The 23344-nt window shown below is 39.8% G+C and overlaps 1 protein-coding gene and 1 long non-coding RNA gene across 3 annotated transcripts in view; one reads left to right on the top strand and one right to left on the bottom strand.

The window, feature by feature from the left end:
- The window catches only part of LOC134803794 (copper-transporting ATPase 1), a 69096-nt gene extending 51764 nt beyond the window's left edge, over positions 1 to 17332 (top strand). The window contains exons 21-29 of the mRNA XM_063776629.1: positions 4213 to 4336; positions 4990 to 5119; positions 5543 to 5685; positions 6424 to 6516; positions 8599 to 8709; positions 9949 to 10092; positions 11524 to 11600; positions 12037 to 12180; positions 17162 to 17332. Coding sequence (XP_063632699.1) covers positions 4213 to 4336; positions 4990 to 5119; positions 5543 to 5685; positions 6424 to 6516; positions 8599 to 8709; positions 9949 to 10092; positions 11524 to 11600; positions 12037 to 12180; positions 17162 to 17279 — 1084 coding nt within the window. The 3' untranslated portion in view covers positions 17280 to 17332. The remainder of the gene's footprint in view (positions 1 to 4212; positions 4337 to 4989; positions 5120 to 5542; positions 5686 to 6423; positions 6517 to 8598; positions 8710 to 9948; positions 10093 to 11523; positions 11601 to 12036; positions 12181 to 17161) is intronic.
- LOC134803823 (uncharacterized) overlaps positions 1 to 23344 on the bottom strand; it is a 178104-nt gene that overhangs the window by 8302 nt on the left and 146458 nt on the right. The gene's annotated exons all lie outside the window — the stretch shown is intronic.

The following is a 23344-nucleotide window of genomic DNA, read 5'->3' as shown; positions in this document are numbered from 1 at the left end:
AAAAATAACCGGCTTTCAGGATATGAAGCAGATAACGCCAAAAGTGTCTGCAACATGAATCTAGTATTAAAACTGAATCTGGCATGAGGGTGGCGAGAAGTGACCGAACAGGATAGTCTTATGTATCTTTCAGTAGGAGTAGCAGCGAAAGAGCTATTATTGTTTGTCCTTGTCACAGTCTCACATTTTATTTGTTCCCCACCGTAAATTTAGTATGGATTATGGTGGGCAACAAATGAATTCGGCCAATCACAGTGTCGCATTTGCGTATGTTTTGTCCCTCACGGAGGCACGCGTATACCACTTCTATACGATCCTACCTTCTATGGTCTGCAATGATATTTGTAAATCACCTGAATTTGAGAAATGAATGAAACAATTTTCCATTAAGGATGGTCACCGACTGGATGATGTTTGGCTCGGTTTGATAAAAAAGGAAAATAAAGACATGCAAACTTTAATAAAAATGGTCATGGTGTTATCCCACGGAAACGCTTATAGTGCTGAGCGTGACTTTTCCATCAATAAGGAGATATTAGTGGAAAATCTTTCGCAAGAGTCTATAATTGCGCAAAGACGCGTTTATGACGCTATATCCTAGAGTCGGACCAAGAAAAGTCGGCAGCGCATTTGATAGCCCACGCAGTGCAAGTGTTATTTATACGTCATAATTTCATAGAAGTTTGACGTTTAAAATAACACTTGCACTGCGTGGGCTATCAAATCCGCTGCAGACTTTTCTTGGTCTGACTCAACCACGGCGGTATAGACAAAATAAATATTGAAAAAAAAAAGATCCACGCGGCTCGATTATATGATACATTTAATATCCAATAAATTCAGTAGTCAGAGGTACAGTCACCTGCAATAATATGTTACACAAAAAAGGCCGCAAAAATATCTGACACGATCTTATTTGTTGAGCCATAAGAGCGTGTCACATATTTTTGCGGCCTTCGAAGAGTAACATATTATTGCAGGTGACTGTACCTACTGTTTCAATTGGTTTTTCCTGTATACCTAGCTTTTAACAATAATGGTCAAAAATTAAATTAATTATTGGGTAACTGTAAGAACTGTCTGATAGCAAATTACAATTTTTAAATGCAATGAAACAGTACAAAAACGTCACCTGAAGTAGGATGTGAACCCACGACTTCCGTCTAACTATGCTTTCGCTCTTACCAACTGAGCTATTCAGATACTACTTCTTATTATTTACGTTTTTGTATTATTTCATTGTATTTATAAATTGTGATTTGCTAGCAGATAATTCTGCAAAAGCGCAAAAAATGTATTCCAATTATATATTTTATATTTATTACATTTAAGATTACGGTCAGGGAAAAACTTGAAAAAACGCCTGGAAAACCGGGAAAAGTCAGGGAATTTTAGTTGTAGGAAATAGTGGTCACCCTGGTATATCAGGGAGAGCTGTCTTCTGAGAAAACCCATACACGACAGTCAACATGCTTACCGCAGGGGCAGATCTACAGAGACTGCCTTGCTGGAGCTAGTTGACAGAGTGGAAAGGGCCTTGGAAGACAAGGACATAGCCATGTCGGCCTTCCTAGATATTGAGGGCGCTTTTGATAATACACCCATTCGGACACTGGTGGAAGGGCTTAGGGCCAAGGAGGTGGATTCCACCACTATCCGCTGGGTGCAAAGCATGCTCTCAAGCAGAGTGGTTAGGCTAGACTTGCTTAACACTACTCTCGAAGTGGCCACTGTGAGAGGCTGCCCGCAGGGAGGTGTCCTATCTCCCTTGCTCTGGACTCTCGCGGTGGATGGACTTCTGCACAAGATGGCGGAACTCCGAATCGACACTCAGGGGTACGCAGACGACCTTGTTGTGACGGTGAGGGGCAACTGCCAAAGTACTTTATCAGACCTTATGCAGAGGGCTCTCAACACCATAAATACATGGTGCGGAGAGAATGAATTGTCTATCAATGCAGATAAGACAATTATAGTACCATTCACGAACAAGAGGAAACTGGACAAACTTAAACCACTTGTCATGAATGGTAAGACTATTCCGTTCTCAACAGAGGTCAAATATCTGGGGGTAACACTGGACCAGAAACTGACCTGGAACAAGCATGTGGACGGAACCATACAAAAGGCTAAATCAGCCTTGGCAATATGCTGTCGTTTGGCAGGCAACAGATGGGGTCTAAAACCCAAAATTGCCTTATGGCTGTACACATCCATAGTGAGGCCGATAGTGTCTTACGCCTCTGTAGCATGGTACAGGAAAACGACGCAGAAGGTAACAGTGATGAAGCTTGGCAGCCTTCAAAGAACTGCCTGTGTCATCGTCACTGGGGCCATGTCATCCTCCCCGACGGCAGCCCTAGAAGCCATACTAAATCTACCACCCCTCCACTTGCATCTAGAATTGGAGGCGAGATCTAGTATGCTTAGAATAGCGGGCGTGAGGAGAGGTAATTGGTTATCGCAAACTCTGAGACTGTTTAATGAATCAGTGTACGATATTCCTGTTCTTGGGATGCCAACCGACACTATGTCACCCAAATTTTGTCCACTCAAACTTTACTCAGTGGAAATCCCCAAACGGGAGGACTGGTCAAACAGTCAAATTAAGTGGAAAGAAGGAAGCCTGAGGTGGTACACTGATGGCTCCAAATCCGGATCTGAAGTAGGTTGCGGAGTATACGGTGAAGCGCCTAGGAAAAGCATCAGCTTAAACCTAGGACGTTTTTGCTCTATATTCCAGGCAGAGGTATACGCCATTCTAGAATGTGCGTCAATCAATCTGCAAAGCAACTACGGCAACCATACTATCTATATCCATTCGGATAGCCAGGCGGCACTCTTAGCTCTAACCTCCGATGTCACCACATCGAGGCTGGTTGAGAACTGCAGGCAACTATTGAACAACCTTGGAGCCAGGAACAAGGTTGTTCTACGTTGGGTCCCGGGGCATGCGGGTATCGTAGGCAACGAGAAGGCCGACGAACTCGCGCGAGCAGGGGCTAAGGGGAAGAACTACAGTCCTGAGCCCTTTTGTGGTATCCCCAAAAGCCTAACGCGGCTCACCCTAAAGACCTACTGTCACTACAAAACCATTCAACTCTGGAGAGAAACAACAGGTTTGAACCATTCCAAAGCGCTTATCAAGGCCTTCAGCAAAAAGGCGTCCTCGAACGCCTTAGCGCTGTCTAGGAACCAACTGCGCAACTTGGTAAGGGTGCTTACCGGGCATTGCGGCCTAAATAAGCACATGCGCACCATGGGGAAACGTGACATAGGGCGGTGCAGACTCTGCATGGAGGCGGAGGAGACGCCCTTGCACATCCTCACAGAGTGCCCTTGCCTAATGCGTACTCGTGACCTAATCTTGGGCGGACACATATTACGCCCGGAGGAGGTAAAGTCTCTCGAGACCAAAAGGATCCTGCAGCTATTCGAAGTTGCAGGGTTGGATCGAGAGTTGTAATAGGTGGCGATCACAATAGATCAGGAATGGTCGCAGTGATACATAGGCTTTGGAGCCTTATATAGCCCCTAATAAAGAAGAAGAAGAAGAAGAAGAAGAACATCACTTTCATAGCGATGATTCTATCGCTCTTCCTGTCAACATTTGTGACATTCTGTTTCAAATGACGATCGAGTGCTATACCAACACCATTTCGTCTGCCGTCACTCCCACAGTAGTAAAACTTATATCCTTCTCCAATCTCTCTAGCCCTCGCACCCTTCCACTTTGTTTCCTGCAAAAAAGCTACACTTATCCTTCGTCTTTTCATTACATCTGCTAGTTCTCTCCCCTTCCCAGTCATCGTCCCTATATTCCAGCTAGCATACCTCAATCTCACATACTTAGGTTCCCGGGCTCGCTTCTTACGTCGCCCCCGCCCGGGCTGGTACGACAACCCTTGTCCATTTCCCACAGGAACCGGGTGCTGCCCCTGCGCGTCGCCTGCGGGGTACGCCCTAGCCCTGTCGCTCATCTCATTTGGTCCGATAATCATGCTGCTAAAAGGGTTTGGTATGAGTTTTTACAACCGGCCGCCTGCCTGACGTTAACCCTCCTTGGGAATCCCTAGTTGACTTAGGTGACTGTCATTTCACTCCTTAAGTCGCCTTTTACGACATCCATGGATAAGCACGGAGTGGGCTATTCTTAAGCCGGCAACCACACGGCATGTTACTAATAATAAAAATACTGTATTTTCTTAACAGGGCTGGATCAACGTTCACAGTCAGCGGGGTGCCGGTAGAGGTGGTCGGCAGCGAGGGCGATGCGGCACTGAGCTCCGCGCAGGCCCAGCACAGGCTCAGCGCGCTCATACCCACGGACGAGCGGGTACGTGTAGGCCGTAGGCTACAGCGACCGCTTACAGGCGGAAAGTATGCTTGTTTGCCAACGCTGTAGTATGAAACAAAGCTTTAGTGAGTAAAGTAAAGCAACAATAAGGGCCCTAGAATTGTACCTTGAGGCACTCCAAGAGCTGCATAATTTGGCTTAGCAGGTGATTGAACTCTATTGATAACTTCTCGCGGTGTTATATTCGAAAGATATGATAAGATAAAAGACAAGGTCACTCATTTTTATATTACAATTATGTAATATTGTTAACCCAATCTTATGGTCAACCCAATCAAATGCTTTCGACAAGTTATAGAATACCTCAATACAATTTTGGACCCTTTTCTACACATTGGCGTGGTGTTTTATAAGAATATAGTTTTCTTATCTCCCCCTTAAGAGCTTTGTAAAGTATTTTTATTTTATTTTATAGGTTATTCAGAAACGATTCTGTAATTCTTTTATTCTTATACAGGATAGAATTTTCCAACTCTGTGAAATTTGCTATCTCCATTATTAAGAGTACTTTTCCTCCAGGTGGTATTAGGAAATTCCAACCTGTATACATAAAACAACTATTTAACTTAAAAAAAAAATCATCTTTTGTTTTTAAATACTTATTTAACTTTTGTTTTTTATTTTTTTGGCAGGAAGTAGTAGTACTAATAGGGAACAGGGAGTGGATGTCTCGCAACGGGGTCAAAGTCGGTCGGAGAGTGCAGGAGGCGCTTAAAGCGGACGAGCAGCTGGGCAGGACTGCCGTTTTGGCGGCCATCAATGGTGAGGACTTCACTCAAATTAAAATATAACTTTTTCTACTCGTTTACTTATGTCATGTTGGATACTCTATGATCTATGACACTTCTAACGGAAGAAGACCGGTCTGGCCTAGTGGATAGTGACCCTGCCTGTGAAGCCGATGGTCCTGGGTTCTAATCCCGGTAAGGGCATTTATTTGTGTGATGAGCACAGATATTTGGTCCAGTCATGGGTGTTTTCTATGTATATAAGTATGTATATCGTCGCCTAGCACCCATAGTACAAGCTTTGCTTAGTTTAGGGCTAGGTTGATCTGTGCAAGATGTCCCCTAATAATTAAGAAAATAAATGAACGATAATATTCATTAACCCCCAAAAACCTCGGAAACGACTACCATGACGACTTTCACAGTGCTACATGAAGTTGTTATTTTTCTGTTACAGATGAGCTGGTGTGCACGATAGGAGTCTCCGACGAGGTGAAGCCCGAAGCGCACCTGGCGGTGTACTGCTTGAAGAAGATGGGGCTCGAGGTGTGTCTCCTGACGGGGGACAACAGGAAGACTGCCGTCGCCATCGCCAGACAGGTATTTATTTGACGACCGGTCTGGCCTATACTCTGTTTCTTTAGGTATTTAAATAAAAGTAAACAAAATCTACCCTCAAATGGCTCCTTAAGCCAGTTGATGGTAGATGAAAACATTACACGATCAAATAATGTAGGTTAAAGTCAGGTCGTTCAGTGACTGATCCAGGCGGTTTTGTAATTGGTCGGTTAACCAATAAATGTTATAACTACCCGAAAATTTACAAATTGTTTGTTTACTTTTATTTAAATACCTAAAGATACAGACTATAGTGGGTAGTAAGAGTCCAGTAAGGGCATTTATTTGTGTGATGAGCGCAGATATTTGTTCCTGAGGCATTGGTGTTTTCTATGTATACAGGGTGGGTAAAAAATAACTGCATTCCCGTTGCCAGGGGGGTTTTGGGATTATACTGAGCAACTTTTACTATGGCTCACATTTTATTACAAGCATGATTTTTACTGTTTACTCTTTCTATTTATAGAAAGTGGTATTATACACATTACTTTTTACAATTTTATTTTCTTTTTATCATTTATTCTCGGACATTATTTTATTTTTTAGTTTATTATTCTTTAATTATTATTGATATTGTGTTGTGACGATCTTTTTGTGAATGCATTTTATTTTGACATCTAATATATAATGTACATTTTCAATGAGAAATAAATGAATCTAATCTAATCTATTAGTACAAAATATTCCGCTTAGTTGTTAACTGTTTGGTTGTTTGTTCAGGTGGGCATCAACAAGGTGTATGCGGAGGTGCTGCCCTCGCACAAGGTGGCCAAGATACAGAAACTTCAGGAGCAGGGGCAGAAGGTCGCCATGGTGAGTCAATTAAACTCTAAAAAATGTTTTATTTGCAAATTCTAATAGTAATAGTAAGACTATTAATTAGGGCCACCCAACACGCACGTTTTAAGCGTTGGTCCATACATTAACGAAAATGGCGTCGCTGCGCAGTTGCGCCAATGTTGCGTCGAGCAGCAGCCATAGTCGACTAGACGCCGACGCTCGGGAGACGCTAGCGTGGGGTGGCCCGTTTGGTCGAGTTCACAAACGTCTTTACAAGCCAACGTAAAATAGTTATTTACGATACAAGTGCGGAAAAGAGGAAATTCGAAACGAGTGGCCATAAATTAAAACACAACCGAAGGGAGTGTTTTAAATCGAGACGAGTTGCGAATTACCTATTCGCACGTGTATCGTACAACATTTTACAGTGCATATGGCCCTTTAAAACTTTTGACATACGCACGAAAAGTGCTATTTTACGCACTAGTGCGGGAAAATAGGACCATATGTACTGTAAAATATATTTTCTCAAATATGGACGCCAAAGTCCACTTTGCCGTTTAAAAAATAGGTCGCGAAGTGCGGAGTTTATGGTCAGTCAAAAATTAAAAAGTTAAAAACATTGCACTCTCGATTTTGGGACTGCAATGTTGCATTCGAGGGCTATTCGAGCAATATACAAAATGAACCATAGAGACTCACTAAGAGATAAATTTAAGGAAATTGACATAATGACAGTGCACTGTCAATACATTTATGAGAATATTCTGTATGTACATAAAAATATTGTTAATTTTAGGAAAAATTGTGAAATTAATAATATTAATACTAGAAATAAACATAAGCACGCAGTGCCCTTCACTCGGCTCCATAAAATTAAAAAATCATTCATGGGTAATTGTGTAAGATTTTATAATAAACTTCCAAACCATATTACTGAATTATCTATTACTAAATTTAAGAATTATGTAAAGCGTAAACTTATTTCTAAAGCTTATTATACCACACAAGACTACATGAATGATATTACAACGTGGGATTAATTGTTATTCGAAATGATTATTTATTTATTAGGTATATTTGATTATTGATGAGGAAATGGATATTCCGATGTAATACTATCTACTTCTTTTGTTACTTATGCTTTTTTTTTTGACATTTAGATTTTATTCTAGAAATTCTAGACTAGTATTTTTTTATACAATCTTTTTAATGTTTGACGATCCTTTTGTGAAATTCTTAGTGTTAAATTTGATATGTATAATAATCCAATTTTATTATGGAATAATATTAACATCAATAAATTGCTCTGATTATTAGATTAAGATTAATTACGATTTATAAGAGCTTGTTGCTAGGCCTACATGAATAAAGTATATTTTTGATTTTGATTTTTGATTTTGCATACAAATTCCATTATTTGTCGAGTTCCAAACTTTTTAAAAGTTTTAAATGGCCATATCAAATGAAGGCACAGGCCCATTAAACAGCCACACAGATGATTAGTACTTATTATTATAATGTTGGTACCGCGACTATTTAGCTGTCTCAAATAGTTTGGCGTATTTTCGGCAGAAAAATACACTTCTATTTAAAAATTTAAAATTAAAAAGGCGTTGCCGCCTTTTTCAATTGTTTCTACTTCTTTTTCTGAAAATATATACATTAGAACGTTTCTTTTGTAAAATATTTCTATTATATTTATATTTATTGGACCATTTTTGAGAAAAGCACTATATATGACTCAGCTGGAAGGCTACTTGCTGGCTTCGGATTCAATTAAACGGACTCCCAAGGTCGTCCGTTTAAAACGAATCCTCAGCCTGCAAGTAGCTACTTCCGAGCCTCGACAATAATGTACTATTACGCGACCCGATTGTATGTTGTTCGGAACTGTTACCTTTTGCGTTAAACTGACAAGCTGATATCGTACGGCGAACTGGGAATTTGTGGGCCCCTTTAGAAGCGTGTATATATATTTTTGGAACGCAACCTAATGGTCTTTGGGTTTGTTAGAATTGTCTCGATGAGTATTAGTGAAAGGAAAGTACAGTCAGCGATAAAAGCTCGTATCAAAAATGTTTTTTTTTGACAACTTACATATTTGTGTGACAGGTGGGTGACGGCGTGAACGACTCACCGGCGCTTGCGCAGGCTGATGTTGGCATCGCGATCGCGAGCGGCACCGACGTGGCCGTGGAGGCGGCCGACCTCGTGCTCATGAGGGTAAGTAGTACAGACGGTTATACTGTGTGTGTGTGTGTGCGTGTGCGTGTGCGTGTATGTGTTTGTGTGTGCGCGGGCGTGTGTGTTTGTGCGTTTGTGTGTGTGTGTGTGTGTGTGTGTGTGTGTGTGTGTGTGACGTGGTCGTCGCCATCGGGAGCGGCAGCGACCGACCTCGTCCTCATGAGGATAAGTTCGTGAAACAAAACACCTGGATGTGGAAATCGGTCCACCCCACCCCAGATAGAATTACCTCACCCCCCTGTAGCTAGTTTGGCTGACATTTGACCGAATCTAATGGTCGACAGACAAGACAATGACAATATAAATATCATTTCACCTTAATCGAATTTTAACTGTCGTGAGTTAACTTAACCACTTGACCGTCCGGCCCGCGAGACTGTTTTCCTCTCAACCGTCCGGGTTTTTTTAGCGACGCACGCCCCGCGCTGCGCATCCCAACTTTCTACAAAAACTATAACTATTGGGATAGTAAGGTTCCCGCGGACGGTTTAGAGCATATTGGTCTCGGATACTTTGCTATTGTCGGACGGTCAAGTGGTTAAGCCAAAACAACGGTTTCGGAGAGCATAGGTCTCTATTTTCAAGACTAAGTGACTAAAGTGGCCTAAGTGAATGGAGGCTTTGGGTCTCCGAAACATGTCGCGCGAGTGACTAAAAATTACGTGAGTTTAACCGTTGTTTTAGCTTAAATCATTTCAGCCTCTGGGTGGCACATAGCTACATCTACCAAAACCCACCATGCCACTAACCATGCACTGCACCATGTCACTAACCCGGGGTTAACCGGTTAAACCGTCAACCCAGTGTCAAACTGTACTGGTAACCATGGTAACTCCAGGTTTAACCGGTTAACCCCGGTTAGTGGAATGGTTCAAGAAGCGCTAAGGCGTGTCAAACATAAACGGAGAAATGGAAAGATTCACGCTTCTGGTTACCTTCGGTAGCTCAGTTGGTTGAGAACGATCGAACCGGTGTTCCGAAAGGTCGCAAGTTCGAGTCTTGCCCTAAGCAATGAATTTTCCATTTTTCCTTTATATTTTTATTATATATTAATCTGTTAAGCCGTTTCCGTCAGTAAAAAGCGGCAAATTTAAAAAATGTAAGCGCGAAGAGTTTAGTTTAGAATAGTCCCATAGAAAATATTAATATCGCGTCTTTTTCTACTAGCAAAGTTGTTTGACAGACTATAAAAATGTATACTTCTATATTTTTCCACAGAACGACCTGCTGGACGTATACGCGTGCCTCCTGCTCTCTCGCGCGTGCGTGCGGCGCGTCCGTCTCAACTTCCTGTTCGCGTCCGTGTACAACCTACTCGGCATACCGTTGGCTAGCGGCGCCCTGGCTGTAGTCGGCCTTCAAGTGAGTTATATCCGTCCCTGTCCCACATACTCCCGCTGTATATAACTGTCACTCTCTCGTATACGCGTGCCTCCTGCTCTCTCGCGCGTGCGTGCGGCGCGTCCGTCTCAACTTCCTGTTCGCGTCCGTGTACAACCTACTCGGCATACCGTTGGCTAGCGGCGCTCTGGCTGTTTTCGGCCTTCAAGTGAGTTATATCCGTCCCTGTCCCACATACTCCCGCTGTATATAACTGTCCCTCTCTCGTATACGCGTGCCTCCTGCTCTCTCGCGCGTGCGTGCGGCGCGTCCGTCTCATCTTCCTGTTCGCGTCCGTGTACAACCTACTCGGCGTACCGTTGGCTAACGGCGCTCTGGCTGTCATCGGTCTGCAAGTGAGTTATATCCGTCCCTGTCCCACATCCCACACTATTGTATCGTATGATAAACGTAAAGAGTGGAAAAACAGACACACCGTATTTTGGGAGTTATTCTTGAGTCACAACACAGTGCCGCGCCGTCAAATACATAAACGCTTTCCTAATTTTAATAAATAATGCATTTTTTTATAAGCAATCAAATCAAAACTCTAAGCTAAGCAATGCTCCTTTATATTACTTGTTTGACAATACGTTATTACAAAAAATTATAAGTTTGGACGTAGGTATCGAAACTTATATTTTTTTGCTGAGCCCCCACGTGAATACTGTTCGTTAAATGTACTTGGAATTTTAGCCTTAGGACACCAAAAAACGGGCCAAGTGCGAGTCGGACTCGCACACGAAGGGTTGGGTTCCGTACCATTATCTATAAAAACGGTCACCCATCCAAGTACTGACCCCGCCCGACGTTTCTTAACTTCGGTCAAAAATCACGTTTGTTGTATGGGAGCCCCACTTAAATCTTTATTTTATTCTGTTTTTAGTATTTGTTGTTATAGCGGCAACAGAAATACATCATCTGTGAAAATTTCAACTGTCTAGCTATCACGGTTCGTGAGATACAGCCTGGTGACAGACAGACGGACGGACTGACAGCGAAGTCTTAGTAATAGGGTCCCGTTTTACCTTTTGGGTACGGAACCCTAAAAATGCTCAATCGAGAATTGACCCGAGCTTATGACAGAGGATTAGGAAATTTACTCAGTGTCCACAGGAAAAGAGTAGAGTAGAGGAGGATGCTGAATTCATTGACAGGTGATGAACAAACTTGGTCAGCAACCTAGACGCCTTCAGTTTTTATTCGAACAGTAACATAATAATGGTGTAGTCGGGTAAAAAATGTATCATTGTCAATGTATTTTCTTTCCTGACAGGGGGGTGCAAGTGCACCCCCTTGCACCCTGCTGCCGGCGCCCATGGGGTCATAGGTACATAGGGTAGTAGTAGGGGGGTAGGTACATAGGATTATAGTTATAGAGGTAATTTTTAACAAGAAGTTGTTTAATCGCAGTTGCAGCCTTGGATGGCGTCAGCGGCCATGGCGATGAGCTCCGTGTCCGTGGTGTGCTCCAGCCTGCTGCTCAAGACGTGAGTGCATTCACCTCTTTCAATACACTTATCAACTCCAAATATTAACAAAACAAACAAAATGGGGATAGGCTGTATCAGGGACACAGCCGCAGTGGTTGACCTGGGTCCCTATTGTTTCCTATAAAGTTTTAAGTCGTAATGTAACTTAAAACGTTAATTATTGACTAACGAAAATGCGGACCAACAATGTCCGCCCTTTATGTAATAGCGCACTTCGCGCGACCTTACAATGTGGAGTGCACCGCAGGCGCCCTGTAAATCAGAGCGTACACGGCTTACAGTGTATATAGGCGCCCTTTATGTAAGATTGCGCGCTTGAATATCCGGCTTAGCCCGACCTTACGGTGTAAAGGGCGCCTATGTAAGAGTGCGCTCCGCGCGCTTGAATGTCTGACTTCGTCCGACTTGTACATTTTTTTTTTTGTAATTACAGCTTTAGAAAACCGACGAAAGAAGAGCTCTGTACTCCCGAGTACCTGCAATCCATAAGGCTGGAGGACTTGGACAGCGTGTCGGTACACAGGGGCCTGGACGAGAGGATCGACGTCGGGGACCGGGGGAACTCGCCCATCGCCAAGTGAGTCATTCATTCATTCACTCACTCATTCGACAAGAGAAGAGCTCTGTACTCCCGAGTACCTGCAATCCATAAGGCTGGAGGACTTGGACAGCGTGTCGGTACACAGGGGCCTGGACGAGAGGATCCACGTGGGGGATCGGGGGAACTCGCCTATCGCCAAGTGAGTCATTCATTCATTCACTCACTCATTCGACAAGAGAAGAGCTCTGTACTCCCGAGTACCTGCAATCCATAAGGCTGGAGGACTTGGACAGCGTGTCGGTACACAGGGGCCTGGACGAGAGGATCCACGTGGGGGATCGGGGGAACTCGCCTATCGCCAAGTGAGTCATTCATTCAATCACTGACTCATTCATTTTTAGTCATTCATTTACTCACTCATTCGTTCATTATTAGTCATTCAATCATTCACTCACTCATTCGTTCATTATTAGTTATTAATTCACTCATTCCTTCATTATTAGTCATTCATTCACTCACTCATTCGTTCTTTATTTGTCATTCTTTAATTCAACATCTATCGTCCATTTATTTATTTCAACACCTACTTATAAACTCATTCATCCATTCGTTCATTCTTTCATTAATTTAATTAATTTTCATTCATTCAAAATCAGATAGCCATTGGCCTTACATAAAACACTTAAAAATGGTGGAATATATTCCATTATTAAGCAATAGTGATGAACTGAAACCAGTTCGCATCGCATCCGACTCTTTACTATTATTTTTTGTTAAACGGTCCGTAGCCTATGGACATCTACAATTCCAAGGGTGTCACATGCAACTTGCAGACCTTACCAAACTGTGTTACCTTACCAAATGTCACTCTTATTTCTCTGCAGGTATTTCGGAGACGAAACATTGTATGAAATGGCTATATTGCAAAAGGGACCTTAAATTATCTAATAAGAATATAAATATTAAGTCGAATTTACTATTTTTTTTATTTTCATCTACATTTTATTTTAGAAACATAGTAATTTATTTTTTATGTTTATTTATTTAGATTAATTGAAGTAACCTAGTAAATTGCATGCCCCTTTTTTGTACTAATTTATTATTTAAATATAACAAGATTTTTAGACATTTTCTTTTGATATTTTTTTTAGTTTTTAGGGTTCCGTACCCAAAGGGTAAAACGGGACCCTTTTACTAAGACTTCGCTGTCCGTCCGTCCGTCTGTCCGTCCGTCTGTCACCAGGCTGTATCTCACGAACCGTGATAGCTAGACAGTTGAAATTTTCACAGATTATGTATTTCTGTTGCCGCTATAACAACAAATACTAAAAACAGAATAAAATAAAGATTTAAATGGGGCTCCCATACAACAAACGTGATTTTTGACCAAAGTTAAGCAACGTCGGGAGTGGTCAGTACTTGGATGGGTGACCGTTTTTTTTTGCTTTTTTTTTTGTTTTTTTTTTTATATGGTACGGCACCCTTCGTGCGCGAGTCCGACTCGCACTTGCCCGATTTTTTAGATATGTTTGTAGATCAATTAAACAAGTTATGTAGAAAAATAACAATACTTATTTATTTGTTTATAAATATAATTTTGCGCATTCGTCCATTTTGTACTCAAGAAAGTAAGTCTGAAACCTAATATAGCTTTAGATTTCACAGGCAACACCCTGTATATTCGCTTCTCACTCGCACTTATACTAATGCTAGTCTATCTCTCTCACTCTAGCAAAAACGGCGACTGGAAATCTCTTATAAAGGTGTAGTTATTGGTGTGTAGTTTTTTTGCGATTTTTCGTGTTTTTTGCCAGTTTTTTTACGGTGGAGGTATTTCAAGTGATAACAAATGTGTTTTTGTCCGTTTTTTTATTTTTGGTGAAGGCCAATGTTTTGTTTTCGTGTGTTGTTTTAGGGGCTTTTTTGCTTGAAAAAAAAAACATGCATTGATCCAATTACTAACCTATAGGTTTATCGTATAGGGACCGTGCACGTTGGAGGGTCTGCCATCTTGTGGCCTGAATCGGAAACATATGTGCACATGTACATTGCCAAAGCAATACCGTTCTCGTCGGTACGTTTCCTTGTGCATAGTAGGTTCTGCCATCTTGTGGGCTACATCGGAAGCATAAACGACACATTTACGTCTCGCGCAAAAATCTGATGGCTCCTATGCTGCCCCCTATAGTTCATGCACGGGGCCTATATATGTCCATATATTTAATTTCACAAACGGGCCTACCGCGATATAATTTGAATAATTTCATTGTTTTTACCTTAAATTCCGACGTTTCAGCTGAGTTGCACCAGTTCAGAGTTCAGTTGAGTTGTGTAATTAAATATGTGATACAAAACGCGAGAGTTTAAAGTGGTATATATATGTACATGTACCTAGGTATATTGTTTTTATTCATAAATTGTCGCTCCCTATTGGGGTTGATTAGTTTGAAATTTTGTACTGAAATTCAATTTTGTAACTATACCCATTATAAAAATAATAGTTTCGCAACCTCTTTAGTACTCGCATACGGGTATGGAAATAATTCTTAATCAAATCAAATAAAAAAAAACATATATCAAATATCATTTATTATCAGGCAACTAAGGCCCATAAATAGATACATACCTTGCAAACAACAACAATAACATACAATAGTAAAATCTTACAAGCTAAAAATTATTTCGGCGACACGGCGGTTTTCAGTTGTGTCGCATGTTCCGGCGTAGGATTTGGTTTTTAATATCACGTTGGTGGCAAACAAGCTTACGGTTCGCCTGATGGTAAGCGGTTATTGTAGCCTATGGACGCGTGCAGCTCCGGAGGTGTCGTGTACTAAACGTATGCTTTACACTTTGCATTGTTTGTTTGTTTTGTAGATTTTTGTATGTGGTTTTACTTCAGTGAAGTGATATTTAAAAAAACGTTTTGAGTACTAGAAATATTATTTTTTTAATAATATTGCCTAAGAAAATACTTGAATATCTACACGAAATTAAATAACCTACTGTGATCCTTATCACTATGTTTCATCACTAAAAAACTAAGATATTTATATAAATAATATTACAAGGACATACTTATACAAATTGACTAAGTCCCACGGTAAACTCAAGAAGGCTTGTGTTGTGGGTACTCAGACAACGATATATACAGGGTGGAAAGGCACGACGATCCTTCCCGGAAGTATTAGGTCGTTTAAGTGATACAGAGACTATTGGTAATGGTAAGAATCGTTAATTGAGTAAAAAATTAAAATTGCAAAAATACTACTTTTTAACTGTGGTGATAACCCTATAGCATGTGCACATGACGGCTAGATTAAGGATCTCCGTCGGGAAAGCTCGGGACTTTACACTTTTTTCCGATCGTTGACAGTATCGCAATGATGTATGAATGACGCATAAATGTCAAATAAATCAAATGCATGCAAAAATATTACAAACAATTTTATTACTTTCTTAGATAATTACTTTTTTCCAATATTTAATACTATCTTCTTTTCACATACGGTGTTCAAATGTACCTCCGTGTATTACAACGCCGCCGCAGCCCGTACCCGAGTATGTCGATGCACATGCAATATAGTGTATGCTCTTCCTCATTTATCCTCCGCAGAAAGCACCAATTAGCCTTTGTCTCATTTCGTCCGCAGTTTCACATTCCGTTTGGTTTGGTACACCATATCTTTTACACAGCCCCACAAATTTAAATAGCCACGAGCATCTAACATTTTTATTTGAAGAATATGACATTCAATAAGTATAGTTCAATGAAAATTTAATTTCAAACATCAGACGTCTTGTCTATTTCCTACCACGCAAGAAGGTTTGTTAGTTTGGTATTGAAGAAGTATTTATTCTTGATTTATTCTTAGTATTTCATTTTTGCAAGTTCATTTGGTGCAACTAACACAACCTACATGTAATTTTTTATTATTTTAAATAGTTTCCAATTATTCGAAAATAATTTTGTGAAACGTGTTAAGAAACTAAAACCTTTTTATCAGTCAAGGAAACCAGAGATATTTATAAGACGATTGCGTACTTTTGAGTGGTTGTCAATGTCACCATTTGAACTGTCGTTGTAAACAATGTTGTGGTTAGTATTATTAATATTAAGGAATAACATAACTATTTCATTCAAGTATTGAACAAGTGGAACCACTAAGAAAGCGAAAATCCTGCAATGATTCTTACCGTGCTGTAAGCAGACCTAAAAATGGTTAGATGGCAACAAATTAGCATAATTTCCTGTCGAATACTGATTGTTTACAAGTAAGTTCATTGACCCTGTCACCTGTTAGGGTTAGAACAAAGTAGTTTTTTGCGTGGATGTTTAAAAGGTCATAATTTAGAAACGGTTGCCCATATTAACATAGTTTCTATGGAGAAAATATAGAGCTTAGGCTAAACTATCTCCCATTTCCGGAAAGGATCGTCGTGCCTTTCCACCCTGTATAATATACAAATACTTAAATACATAGAAAAAATCCACGACTCGGGAACAAATATCTGTGCTCTTTACACAAATAAATGCCCTTACCGGGTTTCGAACCCTGGACCATCGGCTTCACAGGCAGGGTCACCACCCAATAGGCCAGACCGGTCGTCGAATATTTAAATAATTTCAAGATACATACTATTAAATTAAAAATTGAAATGACAATTACACATTATTGGAGAGTTTTAGGGTCAGATATATCAGAGCGTTTTTGCTCCCCTAATTTCTTTGGACCCATTTTTGACGATATGTTGGGGCATTTTGATGCTGTTTTTTGGTCGTCTCATTGTCTTTGACTCCTACCGAACAATCAAAAATATCATCAAAATGTATAGAGACACTTCGTAAAAAAAAAAATATGGGGAAGACCGGCGATAATTCTGGTGATTCGGCCTTTAAAATATCGTAAACATTACAAAACTAATTGGAGATAGTGTAAAAGTCCCGTTTATAAATTTGCTCCGATCACATGCCCCACCCTGTATACTTTAATTAATTGTACATTTGGTGTTCCAGATTATTCAACAGACACAAAATAAGTGACGGCTGCCTATTGCAAGAGGAGGACGACCTGATGACCGTCTCTTTCATACCGAAGCGACCCACCAAGGATCAGCCCAGTGTCAACGACTGAGGATTTCACACTAGATATAATATCTAGACTGAAATCGGGACTGAGATGTTTTTCAGTGTGTATACGGGGCATTGTCGATGAAAAGGGACCTTATTGTCGATGGCGCTTACGCCGGACAGCGTCGCGCGGCATTGTATTTATATCGGAGCATCGTTAATAATGGCGTAAGCGCCATCGACAATAAGGTCCCTTTTCATAGATAACCTCACATATTTGTATAAAAGATGTGAAGACATATTTGAGACGCTTAACTTCAAACTCGGGTAAATCCATCTGTCAGATTATGCGATTTTGGTATTAAGAAAAGGTAATAGGGTAGATATTTGCTGAGAGGGCAGAATGGATTTACCCGAGTTCGAAGTTAAGCGACACATTTGTTACCTATATTACCTGAGTATTGTGTGTACAAATACATATTTAATACATTTTATTTTCGTGGGCTCAATCGTACAAAGGGCCGGTCAAACAACTTTCTCAGTAGGAAAAGACGCGAAATTCAAATCTTCTATGGGACGATTACCCTTCGGGCCTACATTTTTTAGATTTGCCGCTTTTTTCTGCGGAAATGGCTTGACAGACTGTATTAATATTTTTTGGCAACCGTCTTACATATAATGTAAAAAAACGCTATGATTTTTTAAAAACTGCTGTCTGAAAAAATTGCACCTTAAAAGGGGCTTCCGCGCATACATGTTGCAAATAAATGTTAAAAAAATGTACATATGGTGCTACTCTACCGCACTAGTGCGATAATTAGCACATACGCGACTATGTCGAAAATTTAAAGGGCCATATGTACTGTAACGTGTACGATACATGTACGAATAGCTAATTCGCAACTCGTGTCGATTTAAAACACTCCCTTCGGTCGTGTTTTAATGTGTGACGTTCGTCGGAAAAAGGTATCTTATGGCGACTGGCGCTTACGTCGCATAGCACCGCAATAGTATTGGAGCGGCGTTAATAATAGCGTAAGCACCAACCGCCATAAGTTACCTTTACCCGTGGGACGTCACATATATCGCCACTCGTTGCGAATTTCCAATTTTTCGCACGAGTATCGTAATGTACTATTTTACATTGTTAAGCTTTTTAAATTTGTACGATGGAGTTTTATAATCAGTGATATTATGTGTAGAAATTTTAATGAAAAATAGTACATTGTGTAACGTGGGAGGTAAGTGGAATATTGTACAAGAATCTAAAAAGACTCGAGTAACAATATTCTTACCCCCGGAATTACACACAATGTTTTTCATCACACTTGCGAAGAAAAAACTAAATTTTAAGAGAAATCATTCTTAAATACGGTGACGTTCAAACATTCGTCCGCCATATTGAATTTTTTTGGCAGTGTACGCATCGAAGGCACAGACCTTGAATTGAAAATTGTGTATAAATATTTTAAACGGCTATTAAATTAATTTATAAGCATAAGCAAAGATATTAAATAATAAACGTCGACATTTTAAAAGTAAAACTCCTTTATAACCTACATGGTTCGTATGAATTAGTGACATAATTAGAACAAAAGCTATAACTCTCTAGGGAGTTATATCTTTTTTTTCACAATGTATAACTCCCGCGGGAACAATATAGGCCTTTGTCCTTCAGTACACCTGCATGAAATAAGCAAACGTCGGACTATAGGGGGCAGTTTGAGGGCAAGGTAAGGTTTACAAAAAAATCTTAACTTACGAGTATTATAATGTACCTAGTATTTGTAACATAGTTAGTTAAATTAGTTACCCGTTATCATTTATTCATCTTTAATGTGTAAATACTCTTTGAAGTGATGACTGATAGCCCACTGAAGTGGCCACTTAAAAAACAAATAAATAGCTGACATGTGTCATTATGACTGTTGTTCATACTTATATTTGTTGGAATTTCACATTATAAATACTAGGTACCAAATACTAAGTACAAATACTCGAAAGTGAATTGATTGATTTGCGAACCTTACTTATCATTCTGACATGCCACGAAAATGCCCGCTGGAGTCCGACGTATGGAAATAAGGTATTTTTCGAGCAAGTGTGATGAATTAGTAATTAACCGCGATGAAGCTATTGTTGTCAGTATTTTCGGAAATAAGCTTTTGAAATGTTTAAATTCTTCCATTATCTGTTTTATAGTAGGTATATAAATTAGTTTCTAAAATATCTGAAATTAGTTATGTTTCTCTGTCTTGTAAAAAAAAACTCTTTTTAATTACTATTAAAGAAAATACTGGCCCAATTTCCTTATATGAAAAATCTAATCTACAATTCTTGAATAAAATTACCTATTCATGTAAAAATTCTTTAAATTACAAAATCATTTATTCAGACATAAAAGAGTGTAAATGATATAATAACAAAACTTAATAATGGTTCTATAGTGGCCTAGGAATAAAACTGGTTGATTGTACATTATGCGTTGTCTGGGGGCCTAGCCAAAGTGACAACCGATTGCGCTTCGCCATCGAATCGCTTTGTATCTCTCTATCGCTCTTCCATATTAGTGTGACAGTGACAGTTGCGTTTCTTTCGCTACGTAGCGTTAGCGATTGGCATGTTCTCTACGGGGCCGTTGACGTTTAATTCAGGTACCATAAAATATGGCGCCATACAGCGCCACCTACTTCAGCTGTCAAACTCGGAGGCACGATTTCGGGGGGGGATTTGTGGCGTTCGATGCCTAAACGGTCCTTATGCTCCACGCGCATAAGGGCCCTTTTCTGATGGGTAACCACATTTTGTTACAAACTATACACATCTAATACAATAAATAATCATCTTCCTCGCGTTGTCCCGGCATTTTGCCACGGCTCATGGGAGCCTGGGGTCCGCTTGACAACTAATCCCAAGAATTGACGTAGGCACTAGTTTTAACGAAAGCGACTGTCATCTGACCTTCCAACCCAGAGTGTAAACTAGGCCTTATCGGGATTAGTCCGGTTTCCTCACGATGTTTTCCTTCACCGAAAAGCGACTGTTAAATAACAAATGATATTTCGTACGTAAGTTCCGTAAAACTCATTGGTACGAGCCGGGGTTTGAACCCGCGACCTCCAGATCTTACCGCTAGGCCACCACTTCTCACATCTAATACAATAAATTAATGTTTGATATTTTCTATAAGAATTTTATATAATCCTATTAATCCTCCAAAGACTTGTAAATATTTATATCGGGCAATCTTTTTTAAGAGTTTATTTTTAATGTATACTTAATTTTGTATCGTCCTAAAGTGAGAGGTATAGGCGTTCCCTTTCGCACCTTATGTACGTACTCATTTTATTGCCTTTAAATAAGTATATAATGTTTCAGGCGCTGTGTGTGAAAGAGACGACTCTAGTACCTGCTATCTCGCTCTTAAGGCTTTATTATAATTATAACAATTAATCAGGGATCTCTTTGTAAAGCCTTTAGTCACAATATAAGAACTAATGCAGTACAACGACTCCATAAAAATGTTATATATGTGTACTACTCATTTATACAGTATGTATCAGAACGAAAGGCCAAGAAAGAGACCCATTAATTGGAACATTATTACATTGGAACATGAGAACATTAAAACCCGAAAACTCGGAAAAAAAATTGGATGTTTCACACATTTTGCTGGTCTGATGTTGAAATTTCCTATGGGAGAGTCAATTATTTTTTCCCGATTTCGGGGTTTATCCCATAGTAAAGGTTGCTCAGTATGACCTAAACATTAATGGGTCTCTTTCTTGGCCTTTCGTTCTGATACATACTGTATATAACAACTGTGTTTATAGAATTTTTCTAACTTGATGCTACGCTGACAGGTGTCATTTCAATACAATTTTGCGGGTTTTGTCGTTTTTATAATATAAATTATATGGACATGACATCTGTCACCTTTACCATCGAGATTGAAAATTTCTATAGTGTTAGGTAATAATTAGAAACACAAAACTAAAAAGTGCCTAGTTTGATTTTATAAGTTTTAAGGTCAAAAATGCTTGCTCAAAAACATGATACTTAAGTAATATTAGCTAGTTACATGATACAGCGCGTTGATATCTGCCTCTCAGCAGGTGACAATAAACAATGTATGTCAAATATTCTGCATGATGTGTGCGTACACTCATTAAGACATACCCATACATTTTACTTGGATTAAATAATTATAATTTATAGATTAATAAAATCTTTTGAAACAATACATAATAAGGGGTATATAATTGAGATAGACCGAGCTAAGTTGGCAGCAAGTTTAATAGCACAGACTGCGCAAGTGTTATTTAAACGTCATAATTCATAGAAGTTACGTTTAAAATAACACTTGCACAGTCTGGGCTATGAATCTCGCTGTCAACTTAGCTTGGTTTAACTCTAGTGGCGTACCACGGGTAAAGGTAGTAAGGTACCTTATAGCGGTTGGCGCTTATGCTATTATTAACGTCGCTCCAATACTATTAAGCGCCAGCCGCCATAAGGTACCTTTCGCCGTGGAATGTCATCTATAATCTCCTATATATTTATGACCTGTATCGGAAATATTATCATCATCAATATTTAAGAGCTATGCTCTTGTCGGTGGAGTAATCGCCCCTCTTTGCTAGGCCAGCCCTTTAACTCCCTCATACGACACGACAGACAGGGCCGTCTTAAACTATGCTGGGGCCCTAGGGCACATAAGAATTTGGGGCCCTTTTGGAAAGTAAAAAAGCGAATTAAACTATCATTTTTCTACTATTATCTTCTATTTCTTATGGCTAATCAAATAAGTACAGTTATTGTCTGTCCTTCGGGGCCCCCGGAGGATGGGGGCCCTGGGCACGGGCCCCGAGTGCCCTTATGGTAAAGACGGTACTGACGACAGAAACTCTATCTTTTATTTGGCTTGAATATATGAGCGGCAATATTATATCGAGCGTTTTTTTCTGGAGTCGTTGTTCTGCTCGTATTTATTATGTGTTAGTTGTGTATCCCAGCTAATCCTTCGATGTATCGTAAACGTACCTACTCTAGCGCAAGTATTCTATTTTTTTATTGTACTGAATAAAAATGTATACTTTTTGAAAATGTCTTTTATTTTAATATTTATGTACCTACTAGTGACTCTGTGAGCCGTATACCTCACGGGCATAACTTACTACTAAATAGAGTTAGACCAAGAAAAGTCTGCAGCGATTTTGATGACCCACGCAGTGCAAGTGTTATTTATACGTCATAATTTCATAGAAGATTGGCGTTTAAAATAACACTTGCACTGCGTGGGCTATGAAAATGGCTTCAGACTATTCTTGGTCTAACTCTAAATCTATGATTCCGCCGTTTTGAAAAAAATCCAAAAACTGAATTGACATAGAAAATATATTTAATCAACCTGCTCACAAAATTTCACGAGAATCGGTTGAGAATTGCGGTCTGTAGAGGAGAACATCCGGACACACGAAAGCATTGTTTTCCAAGCTGAAACGGAGACCTTCGCTAACGCTCTGTCAATAATGCGGCGATAATTTGGCAATATAGCTAATGGAAAAGAGAAAAATAATACCGTAGCCTATGAAAATTCGATTGTAGTGGGAGTAGCCATGAAAAAATAATTAATATTATCAGTCTGCATAAATCTTAGAGCATTTAGTAACTGGAGACGCCTTGGCTGTCATTTTCTGTACAAAACAGTGCCGATTTTTGCGGGGGAGGGGACGTCAAATGTATTGCTATTTCTAGTTACATGATTTGTACGTAACGTACAAATAGCCATATCAGTCCAATACGAAAGTTTGCACAATTGTGCAATGTTTTCGGTAGAGGGGTAAGCTCTTAAAGGCGACTCCGGTTATTAAATGCTCTAAGGCATAAATATACACTATTCACCATAAAACTATGTGTAAGGTATATTATTCTCTCTAATATATTTTTGCACTTCTTCAATTATCATCTCTTTAACATCACTAAATTTCTTCACAAAAATCTTCATGTCCTGTTTAGTCTCGCGAGCTAAAATCGCCATGAATATAATGAATTCACTCAAATTCAGCTCAACGAAGTTTGGGTCTAGTCTCGAGTAGGCTTTTTCAAAATGGTCCTCGGTTAAAAATC

This window comes from Cydia splendana, chromosome 27 (genome assembly GCF_910591565.1).
Source record: "Cydia splendana chromosome 27, ilCydSple1.2, whole genome shotgun sequence".
Lineage (NCBI taxonomy): Eukaryota > Metazoa > Arthropoda > Insecta > Lepidoptera > Tortricidae > Cydia > Cydia splendana.
This window is presented reverse-complemented; position numbering and strand designations above follow the sequence as displayed.